Source organism: Acomys russatus, chromosome 20, assembly GCF_903995435.1.
Source record: "Acomys russatus chromosome 20, mAcoRus1.1, whole genome shotgun sequence".
Taxonomy (NCBI): domain Eukaryota; kingdom Metazoa; phylum Chordata; class Mammalia; order Rodentia; family Muridae; genus Acomys; species Acomys russatus.
This window is the reverse complement of record NC_067156.1, coordinates 53,890,787-53,902,679: the sequence shown is the minus strand read 5'-3', so window position 1 is coordinate 53,902,679 and position 11,893 is coordinate 53,890,787. Positions and strand designations below refer to the sequence as shown.

General features: G+C 44.3%; 1 protein-coding gene across 4 annotated transcripts in view; it reads left to right on the top strand.

Moving 5' to 3' along the window:
• The first annotated feature begins 10,506 nt into the window (after positions 1 to 10,506).
• Positions 10,507 to 11,893, top strand: part of Spire1 (spire type actin nucleation factor 1) — a 116,726-nt gene continuing 115,339 nt past the window's right edge. For all 4 annotated transcript variants that reach the window (XM_051163495.1, XM_051163492.1, XM_051163493.1 and 1 more), the window contains exon 1: positions 10,507 to 10,807. In XM_051163495.1, the coding sequence (XP_051019452.1) occupies positions 10,522 to 10,807 (286 nt within the window). In that variant the 5' untranslated portion in view covers positions 10,507 to 10,521. The remainder of the gene's footprint in view (positions 10,808 to 11,893) is intronic.

Sequence of the window (11,893 nt, the reverse complement as noted above, 5' to 3'; positions counted from 1 at the left end):
CTGCCTCTGCCTTCCAAATGCTAGAATTAAAGCGAGTGACCAGCTTCTTTGGGTCTTTTGAGAGGGGTCTTTCTGTGTAGCTGTAGCTGACCTCAAACTGAAGCAGTGCCCCTGCCTCAGTCTTTTAAATGCTGAAAGTATAGGTGTCCTTCATCATACCCAGCAGTAAATTTTATCTTTAGGAATTAAATTTGGAGCCAGGTGGTAGTGGCAGACACCTTTAATTTTAGCATTCAGGCCAGAGGCAGGCTGATCTCTGAGTCTGAGGCCAGCCTGGTCTACAAAGCAAGTTCCAGTATAGAGGGGGCTACACAGAAAAACCTTGTATCAGAAAAATAAAAATAAAAATTTCATGCATTTCTGTTTATTTCCTATGGTATCCCTCCAGCCCCTGAGATCCACGGGTTTTTTTTTTTTTTTTTTTTTTTTTTTCCTTTTTCTTTTTTGTTTGTTTGTTTTTTCGAGACAGGGTTTCTCTGGGTAGCCTTGGCTGTCCTCGAACTCACAGTGATCCGCCGGCCTTTGCCTCCCAAGTACTCGGATTAAAGGTGTGTGCCTCCACTGCCTGGCTCCTTTTCCTTTTTTCTTTTTTTGTTTTGTGTTTTGTTTTGTGTGTGTGTGTGTGTGTGTGTGTGTGTGTGTGTGTGTGGTTTTGTTTTTTCTTTTTTCTTTTTTTCTTTTTTTTTTTTTTGGTTTTTCGAGGCAGGGTTTCTCTGTGTAGCCTTGGCCATCCTGAACTCACTTTGTAGATGTTTTGTTTTTTCGAGACAGGGTTTCTCTGTGTAGCCTTGGCTGTCCTGGACTCACTGTGTAGACCAGGCTGGCCTCGAACTCACAGTGATCCACCTGACTGCCTCCCAAGTGCTGGGATTAAAGGCGTGCGCCACCACCGCCCGGCTCTTTTTTTGTTTTTTTGAGACGGGGTTTCTCTGTATATCCATGGTTGTCCTGGACTCGCTTTGTACACCAGGCTGGCCTTGAACTCAGTGATCCACCTGCCTCTGCCTCCCAGGTGTGCCACCACACCTGGTGAAATCCACATTTTTATTGCCTAGCAAAACTTGAACCAAAATGTAGGCTTATATTTGAAAAGAAAGTCATTATTAAAGTTTGGTTTTCTGAAGCAGGGTGTATATAACTCATGTTGCCCTCAAACTCACTGTGTAGCCAAGAATGACCTTGAGCTCATAATTTTTCTACTTCCCAAGTGCTGAGATTTCAGGCATGTACCATCATGTCTGAAACCCAACAATCAGACGGTACTAGTTCTGAGCCATCAATTATTTAAATTCAGAAACTCCTTCATTCTTCTGATTTCATGCTCCCAAGAAGCAAAACAAAAAAATCTGGAAATAACAGTTTAAATTTGATCATTTTCATTGGTTCTAAGATAACAATTTCATATTTTGTATTTATGTAGGTAAATACAGAAAGTGTAATTTATGTATGTGTTTGTGTGTGTGTGTGTGTGTGTATACAGTTTTCTGCCTTTGTGTATGCCTGCAGGCCAGAAAAGGGTACCAGATCTCATTACAGATGGTTGCGAGCCACCATGTGGTTGCTGGGAATAGAACTCAGGACCTCTAGAAGTGCAGCCAGTGCTATTATCCGCTGAGGCCCCAGAAATTGTATTTTTAACATGGCCCTAATCTTTGTAACAACGAAAGTAATATACTTTCCAACAGTTGGTATTTGATAAACAATTAGATTTTCCCAAGACTGTCTTAAAATAGCCATATATAGTCCGGTATGGTATCACATACCTTTAATCCCAGCACCCCAGAGGCAGAGGCAGGCAATCTCTGAGTTCAAGGCCAGCCTGGTCTACAAAGAGCATTCCAGGACAGCCAAGGTTACACAAAGAAACCTTGTCTCAAAAAACAAACAAGAAGCCAAATATAAAAAACTAGAAGGCTTCCTGTTCTAAAGTTTTGTTTTGTTTTTTAACATTCTGTTTATATAGCATAGTTCAGTTAAAACACTAGTTTGTGGATAATTAATCCTTGTATTTTTCCTTTTAATTTTTTTCGAGACAGAATTTCTCTGTGTAGCCTTGGCTGTCCTGGACTGGCTCTGTAGACCAGGATGGTCTCAACAGAGATCCACCTGCCTCTTCCTCCTGTGTGCTGGGATTAAAGGCATGTGGTATCACTTCCCAGCAGGTGTATTCTTTGTAATTATATTTGATTTATAGCTAACACATGAGGAATACATTTGAAACTCACTTGCCAATGGCTTAACAAAGTTTGAGACAAATGAAGAATAGGCTTTATAAAATTATTTTTATGTATGTGTGCTTGCTTGTCTGCAGTGTTAAGCATGTTCATGCAGGGTCATCAGGTCAGAAGAGGGTGTCCTTGGAAGTCAAAAAGACTTAAATGTGAGTTGAGGAAAAGCAGTACATCTACCTTTTTTTTTTTTTTTTTGTGGTTCATGGTCATTGAAGACTCTGTTGCCACATCCATAGCTGTACAGATTTACATTGTCTTCTCAGCTTTATTCTTTAGGTCTCAAATTCAGGCTTAAGTCGTTTGTGAATTGTACACGGTGTGAGGTGGGGGTACAAGTGCACTGACACTGTGTTTTAGAAAGTTTCCCACTTAGTCTTGTCTCTCTGGAAAAATTATTTGACCATGGATGGATGTGGTTGTTTCTGGTTTTTCTTTCTTTGTTTTTCTTGAGTCTCAATTTTTTTTTTTTTTTTTTTTTTGTTCTTTTTTAAACAATATTTACTTAGCCCTGTTGGCCTGGGACTCATCAAATAGATCAGCCTGGCTTGGAACTTGCTGTAGTCTTGAGTACTAAGATTACACTGTATACCACCATGCTTAGTTTCTAACACTTATTTTTTTTTTTTTTTGAGGCAGGATCTCACATAAGCCAGGTTGTCATTAAATTCACTCTGATAGCAGCTGAGGGTGACTGAGTTTTTGATCTTCCCCAGTCCTGGGGTTACAGACGTGTGCTACACACCCAGGTCTATGTAGTTGTGGAGATCAAGCTTAGAGCTTCATGCATGCCAGGCAAATGCTCTACACACGGAAGCCACACCCTGAACACATACGACACATTTTGATTACTGTTTCTAGTAAAGTTCTGATCTTGGGAAAGTGGGTTCACAACTTTGTTATTTCCCCAATCTTATTTAGGTTACTCTGGCTACACATCTGTAATCCAGCACTCAGGAGGCAGAGGCAGGCAGATTGCTGTGAGTTCAAGGCCAGCCTGGTCTATAGAGCGAGTCCAGGACAGCCAAGGACACACAGAGAAACCCTGTGTCAAAAAAAAAAAATTTCCATATATATTATAGAACCAGAATTTCAGTTTTTATATTTATATATATACATATATATAGTCAGTTTATATATATATTATGTAATATATATATTTAGTCAGCTGGTGGGGCTGGAGAGATGGCTCAGCAGTTAACACTTCCTGTTCTTCCAGAGGTCCTGAGTTCAAATCCCAGCAACCACATGGTTACTCACAACCATCTGTAATACAATCCATTTCCCTCTTCTGGTGTGTATGAAGACAGTGTACTCATAGACATAAAACAAATAAATCTTAAAAAAATAGTCAGCTGGCAGGGTGAGGCAGGTAGGTGGGAGAAAGTCAGCTGGCTTTCTAATGAGACACTTGGAATGTGTGGGTCACTTTGGGGAGTGTTGCTTTTCGTGATTATAGCCCCTTCCATTCTGTTTTTGTTTTTGTTTTGTTTTGTTTTTTTGTTTTTTTTTTTGAGACAGGTTTTCTCTGTGTAGCCAGCTGTCTTAGACTCGCTTTGTAGACCAGGCTGGCCTGGAACTCACGAAGATCTGCCTGCCTCTGCCTCCCACCACGTCCGGCGCCTCTTCTGTTCTTAAACTTTTAACTGATTTTGGATCTAAAGTATGTCTTACATAGATGAACATATAATTGAATCTTTTAAAAATCCAGTTGAAAAGTTTGTGTCTTGATGAGATTCTGAAGAAAAACACCAAAACTTCAATATCCACATTTAAATAGGCTCAGTGGTAGGGCGCATGCTTAGCATGTGGAAAGCTGTGTATTAAATCCCCAATAGCCTCTTCAGGAAAAATAGATTCTCATTCATCCTACATTATTATATGTTACTTTTATATTAAATTCACTATTATTGATGTAGCTGTATTTAGGTCTACCATTTTTCTTTTTGTCTAGTGCCTGCTTTATTCCTTTATGCCTCTTTTTCTACTTGATTGTTTTATAAAAAACTTTGTTTTGTTTTGAGGTCTTTGGTGTCCTTGCGTCATGTGAACCCCGCTGTGATATCTCCTTCCTCAAGACAGGATCTTGATATGCAGCCCACAATGTTTTCAAACCTGAGCTCCTCCTGCCTCAGCTTCGGCAGTGCTGGGATTACATCCATGCACCACCATGCTCTACTCCTGCCTTCCCCCTTCTTTTCCTTTTCCCTCACTATTTTTATATGAAGTAATTTGAAAAGTGCTCTCACCCTTAAGCCATGTCCTTAGCCTGAGGTCCTTTATAAAAAGTATTTTCAGCATTAATTATTTTGAGACGATGTCTTTTTTTGTTTTGTTTTGAGACTAGGTTTCTCTATGTAGCACTGGCTGCTCTGGAGCTAGCAATGTAGACCAGGCTGGCCTTGAACTCACAGACATTTGCCTGCCTCTGCCTGGGACTAAGTCTTTAGTTAGATGTGGTGGCTCACACACATGTAATCATTCAGAAGCCTGAGGAAGAATTGCTACCTTGAACTACATAGTTTCAGGTCGGCCTAACCTGTAGAGTGAGTCTGTCTGAAAAAAAAATATTTAAATGGTACATCTGTCTTCTAAAGTATGTATAGAAGAGAGCCCAGTCATTTAGTCGGTACTTGTGTGTCAGTATATGTACATTTTAGTGTGTGCACACGTCTACACATGCAGGTGGAGGCCAGAGGTGTGGGTATTGTTCATTGAACTCAGTTCCTCTGCAATAGCAACATCTTAACTGCTGCCCCAAGATAATAGTTTTACATTGTAAGTTAGCCTGCATGATAATTCACAATTATTTTATAGAGATGGGGCATGTCAGTCCCGTGGAAGGCAATTACCATGGGAGATGACTGCTGTGGTGAAGCCTAAATGCCAATAATTTACAAAAACTAATCAAGACAGATGGCCTCATTTGGGAATTTTACTGTTTTATCTTTTTTTGTTTTCGTTTTTTTGAGACAGGGTTTCTCTGTGTAGCCTTGGCTGTCCTGGACTCACTTTGTAGCCCAGGCTGGCCTCGAAATCACAGAGATCTGCCTGCCTCTGCCTCCCAAATACTGGGATTACAGGCCTATGCTATGCCACTGCACCCAGCTCATGGTTAGTGTTTTAAAATACCAAGTTTAAACAATCATTGGTTTCTTCCTATTTTCCTTGATTTGATAGGAGGAGGTGAGAGTCAACAGCAGACACTTTCACTTATCAGCCCTACATTTTGTGCCGTGACTGTATTTTCCAACCTATAAGATAGGAATAATAATAACTCACCTTCAGTTTTTGTTTTTAGATTATATTAGGTTTATTAATGAGCATATGAAAGGGGGGAGGAACCTGGGAGAGAAGGCGGAGAGAGAGAGAGAGGAGAGGGGGGAGAGGAGAGACGAGCTGAGGAGAGGGGGGAGGAGAGAGGAGAGGAGAGGAGAGGAGGAGAGAGAGAGAGGAGAGAGAGAGCACCACAAGGAGGATTTGGCCTTTTATAATCTTGAGTAGAACCACGCCCTGTGGCAGGCAGGCAATGACATCACAGGTAGGTGGATTGAAGCAGAATCCTAACATTCCTCACTTTTCCTATAATTAAAAAATGAAGGCCAGGCATGGTGGCGCACGCCTTTAATCCCAGCACCCAGGAGGCCAAGGCAGGTGGATCCCTGTGAGTTCGAGGCAGCCTGGTGTACAAAGTGAGTCTAGGACAGCCAAGTCTACACAGAAAACCTGTCTCGAAAAACAAAAAACAAAAAAAAAGGAGGGGGGGAGGGGGGGGAGAGAGAGAGAGAGAGAGAGAGAGAGAGAGAGAGAGAGAGAGAGAGGGAGAGGAGAGAGAGAGAAACATGGGTTGAAGAGATGGCTCAGAGGTTAAGGGGACTGGCTGCTCTTCCAAAGATCTTGAGTTCAATTCCCAGCAACCACATGGTGGCTCACAGCCATCTATAATGAGATCTGGTGTCCTCTTCTAGTATGCAGGTGAAACACTATACATAATCAATAAAATAAATAAATAAATAGGCCGGGTATGGCTTTAATTCCAGCACTTGGCAGGCAGAGGCAGGAGGATCGCTGTGAGTTTGAGGCCAGCATGATGTAGAAAGGGAGTCCAGGACAGTCAAGGCTACACAGAGAAACCTTGTCTCAAAAAACCAAAACAAAACAAAAACGTAATTTAAAAAATTGAGGAACATTGTATTGTTTTTCATATACAGTAAGTTAAAGTATATAGATGTAGGTTCAATGGAAGCATCTTTTGGCTACCATGTAAAGGGAAAAAAGAGAGAGAAAAGCAATAGAAACAAACGTCCAGACTATACAGTGAAGGGGACAGAAAAGCTCAGTCTTGAAAGTTCAGGGTAGAGGGCAGGCTATGTCAGCACACCATCAGCTTTTATAACTGAAGAAAGAGCATTTTGGAAGCATTCTGACGCACTATAATATACTAAATAGAATTATTGACATTGGAAATTGAGGTTACAACATGGGAAAAAAACCCCACTGTTCTATTTTTTTCCCTTTTTGTGCACTTTTCTAGGTGAATGTGCCTCTTAGGAGCATTTGTCTGGCAGTGTCTGGGATAAGCTTGGGCTGCACAGATAGGCCGTGTTCCCCAAAGGCCTCGGAGCAGCTCAGCCTGCATCGTGTCCAGTGTATCAAGCATGAAGTACATTTATTCTACAAAATGATAAGTAAATATGAGAAAAACTCTCAAGGATCCTATTTTCAAAATAAACGTAAGAAAATCAAGGAAAACTAAAATCGTATTCTGGGTTACACATGCCTTTTTTTTTCTTTTTTTTTTTCCACTTTGACCATATCTTAAATGTTGCCTTGACTCACTTGGACATTTTAAATATAGAAAGTCACTTTCAGAAACCCAAATTACAGAGTAAAAAAAAAAAATCATTGATGGTAAGTAGAACAAAATATACTAGAAATAAAGGTATTTGACTCTCAGAGATTGAATTCAAAGTGAGACGCAGGGAAGCTGCTGCACTGGCATAGGATTGCGGAGACTCCGGGAGGAGCGGCAGAATGGATGGTGAAGATGCGGGGCATGTCAGAGCCACAGAAGATTCTGAAAATCTCTGTACAGGAAGTGGCCGGTATTCAGCTATAAGCTGACTAAGTGCATAGTAGAAAATGGCACTGACCTTAAGGGTTTCCCTCCTACTTGTTCTGTGTAGAACAGGAACGCCAAACATTGTTCTCGCTGTCACTTTGCCCAAGCTTAATTACACGCATGCTCACGAAAGGCAGAAGACTTACTTAACAGTATATCATAGAATTTGTACTAAAAAAAAAAACAAAAAACAAAAGCAAACACAAAACTCTCTTTGAATATAACCTTCCAGTGATTGATGTTATTTTCCCTTTCACAATGTTTACATTTTGGAAATTATTACTCAGAAAATGAAAATAGCCAGGCATGGTAGCCACATGCCTTTAATCCCAGCACTCGGGAGGCAGAGGCAGGTGAGCCACTGTGAGTTCGAGGCCAGCCTGACCTACAAAGCAAGTCCAGGACAGTCAAGGCTATGTAGAGAAACCCTGTCTCGAAAAACCAAAACCAGCATTGTGACACACGCCTTTAATCCCAGCACTCTGGAGGCAGAGGCAGGTGGATCACTGTGAGTTCGAGGCTAGCCTAGTCTACAAAGTAAGTCCAGGGTAGCCAAGGCTACATAGGGAAACCCTGTCTTGACCCTTCCCCTGCAATCCCGCAAAAAAGGAAACCCAAACCCAAACAAACAAACAAAAGCCACCACCACCACCACAACAACAACAAAAAAAAAAACCCTAGAAAATTTAAATAATCCTAGGGTAGAAAATCAGCTTTCAAAAAACTATATTTATAGATATTCAACATAGGGGTGTGGGGAGAGCCACGTTGTCAGAATTACTGCCTATCATGCACAAAGCCCAGGGTTTGAACCTGCATAAATCAAGCACAGGTCCACAGTCAAGACTGCAAAAAATTCTAACTTGGATTTTAACAAACTTTTTGCTCACTTCCATCTCTTCCCCCTTTCCTCCATTTTTATAGTTAATTGAGTGTTTATTTACTGCCCCATTTGAATTTATGCCACATGGGATCTTTCTTTGACTAATCCAACTTGTTTTTAGTAGGTAAGGCAAGAACAAAACTTGTTTGGGGTAGTTCATGTGCGACGCACAGCAATACTGCATATGACCAGAAGATGGCGGTGGTGTCCATACAAGTGGACCATTTGTTTCTCTACATTGTTCCAAGTATTTTAAGCTCTTCTGTATTTCTAAAAGCCACACAGTATCCAGACTTTTAAAATAGAAAAATTTGGGGATGTTGGTATATTAACATATTATTACATAATATTATCATAGTAATCCTAGTAGGTATTAGTTTCACAAAGAATGAGAAAGGTCTTTGCCTCAGAGATTAGCATACATAAATACTGTATTAATTTTCTTTTACAGTTTTTTCTCTGTATTGTTCATGTGCACGTGTACATGGAGTTCAGAGACCAGCTGGAGTGGGTTCCCTCCTTCAGCTTTATGAGCTGTCAGGCTTGGCAGCAAAGTCCTTTTACCTGTGGAGCCATCTCACTGGCCCTAACTACTGCATTTTCACATTTGTGATTATGAACCCATAACTAAGTAATTTTACTTGAAGGGCTTTTTTTTTTTTAACATCTCTTGTAGTGAAAACAAAAGGTGCTCGTGGAGCTTCTGCTCGGCTGCCTCTCTATTTCTTACCCTTTTGATTTTCTGTTTTTTAATTCCTGCTGTTTTCACAGTGGCACCTTACACATTCCCAACCCTTCGTGATTTCTACTAGAAGATTAGCTGTAGCATGAGTTTCCCACATGGTTTTCTTGCTTGGTTGATGCTACAACTGGAAGACTAGCCTAGGTGGACCGTTACCTATTAAGGCCATTTTAAAGAATAATCAGTTTTATCACACACTCGAATGTGTTGAGGGAGGCTCCTAGAGTCTTTTCGTACTACAGGAAATTGACCTTAGTTTGGTCTCTGACACCAGTTCCTTCTCATATGACATGCTGTGTTAACTGGGCTAGGATGAGTGGTGGAGACTACCTCGGCGAAGGCGGAATCTGCAAGGCCCTGAGTGTTCAGCATCCCACCCCTGGCCCTGATCTAGGCTTTCAGAGAATTTGGTGAGGCAACCCCAAGATCGCTGCCCTCATTGAATGTGTGAATGGAGAGAGTACCAAGACACAAGAAACAGGAGGAGGAGGAGGAGGAGAAAAGAAGAAGGAAGAAGGTGGTGCAGGAGGAGGCAGGGAAGGAGAAAAAGGGAGGGAAAAGAAAAGAAGATAGAGGGAAGAGGAGGAAGAAAGAGAAGAAGGAGAAAAGAAGGAAGGAAAAAGGAGGAGGATGAAGAGGAAGAAAAAGGAGGAGGAGAAGGAGATGATGATGATGACGAAGAAAAGAAACCTAAGAAGTAGCGGGGCCATGGTGCATACCTTGGAATCTCAGAAAGCCAAGGCCGAAGGATAGCCAGCTCAAAACCCAGTTTGGGTTACCCAGGGAGACTTTCAAAATAAATGAATGTATAAATATACTTTAAATTAGGTTTGCAAATGTGCAGGGATAGATCGCATGTGTCCAGTGGTCGGGAGAGAAACAGATGAAGCTCGAAGGGTCCAGGGGACGTGCGCTCGCAGGCCACATAGTCTGAGAACCTGGGCAGCCTGCGGCTGGGGCGATTTTGATGACCTTTTCTTTTTAGCAGTTCGCCCCAGATTGAATTCAATTCTTAGGCTGTGAGAGAGAGAGAGGAGGCGAGGCGAATCGGTGACAGCTACTTCGCGGCCGGACGCCCGCAGAAGCACGCGCGCGCAGACCCTGCCGAACCCACAGTCCCAGCCCCAGCCGCGCAGTCGCCCCTCGCCGCGCGTCACTCACCCCGGAGGCGACGCCCCCAAGCCGTGCTCGGCGCTCGGCCACGCGTCACTCACCCGGGTGGTGACACCCCCCCACCCCCGAGGCCTCGCGCAGCTCTCGGCCGCGCGGGTCCCCCACCCCCACCCTCGCCTCCCCACCACGGGGTGGGGCGAGGCGAGGAGGGGCGGGGCGAGCGGACGCCATCGCCGCGCTACCGGCCGGCGGCGTGCTGGCCAGCGCTGAGCGCCGCGGCGTCCCCGCCTAGTCCCCGCGGCGGCGCGCGGCCGGCCTGGGCGGCGGCGGCGGCGGCGGCCGGAGGATGCGGAGGCGGCGGCTCGCAGAGACGATGCTCCGGAGCTGAGGAGACGCGGCATCCGAGCGGCGGCCGCGCAGCAACCTGGGCCGCATGGCGCAGCCCTCAAGCCCGGGCGGCGACGGGCCGCCGGGCGGCGCGGCAGGGGGTCCGCGCGACGCGCTGAGCCTGGAGGAGATCCTGCGCCTCTACAACCAGCCCATCAACGAGGAGCAGGCGTGGGCCGTGTGCTTCCAGTGCTGCGGCTCCCTGCGCGCCGCCGCCCGCCGCCAGCCCCACCGCCGCGTGCGCTCGGCCGCGCAGATCCGCGTCTGGAGGGACGGCGCCGTCACCCTGGCGCCCGACGCCGACCAAGAGGGAGAGCCGCCCCCCGCCTCCGGTGAGGTCGCGGCCCGACGCCCCCCCCCCCCCCCGGGCCGGGTGGGAGCTGGCAGGCAGCCCCGGGGAAGACGGGCGGGCGGGGCTGCGCGACCGGGCCCCGGGGACCCTATATGCGTGTCCTCCGCCCTCGGCTGTTTACCGGTGGCTGCGCTGCGGGGGTGGGGGCTCCGAAGAGGTTCGCGGGAGGTCCTGTCTGGGAGATGACATCTTTGGGAAAGAGCAGTCTTCCCTCGCAGTAGCATTTTGAATTTGTCAGTAGTCCTTGGGAATGCCCCGGGAAGCCACTGAACCCCGAGAATTCTGCTGTTTTGGAGAGAAATACAATAAATGATGACTCTGGTTATGGAGTGTGAAAATTTGCTGTGATGGAAAGTACAGGTTTATAAAAAAGTAAACAGGCTGTTTAGATGAAATTGCTTTTAGTTAGTATGCGTACATTCTTCATGACTTGTCACCTAAACAGTGACACATAACCAGGAGCTTACTCACATGCTTTATTGATGGTAAGACTGGTAATAGGTTTCCCCTATCCGGTTTTATCTAATTCATTCTTGGAGAAGCAAGTCTATTAAAAACATAGCAAAACAATCCACCTTCACCTTTAGAAAGTTGATGGAAGTGTCAAAATGCTTAAGGAGGAAAATGTAATTAGACTGTAAAATGACATTTCGGGAAAACCCTTTTTCTGAATTGACTGAAACATTCAGTCCTACTAGAATGTTCTCAATTTTTAGTTCAAGTAAGCATATTTTTACAAATTTATTTAAAGCCGGCCTTTGTGATGTATTAAAACCCTCAGTGTTGCACTATTTTCGGAAGACCATGTGACGTTTTGATACATGTACCTTGAACATGTATCTTGAATAATATATAAAGCTGAGTTTTTTGTTTTGTTTTGTTTTTTTGAGACAGGGTTTCTCTGTGTAGCCTTGGCCGCCCTGGACTTGCTTTGTAGGCCAGGGTGGCCTCGAACTCACATAGATCCTCCTGCCTCTGCCTCCCGAGTGCTAGGATTACAGGCCTCCTCCATTGCTCCGGGCTAAAGTCGACTTTGTTGTGATTCTTTTGAATCTCTTTTTTTCCT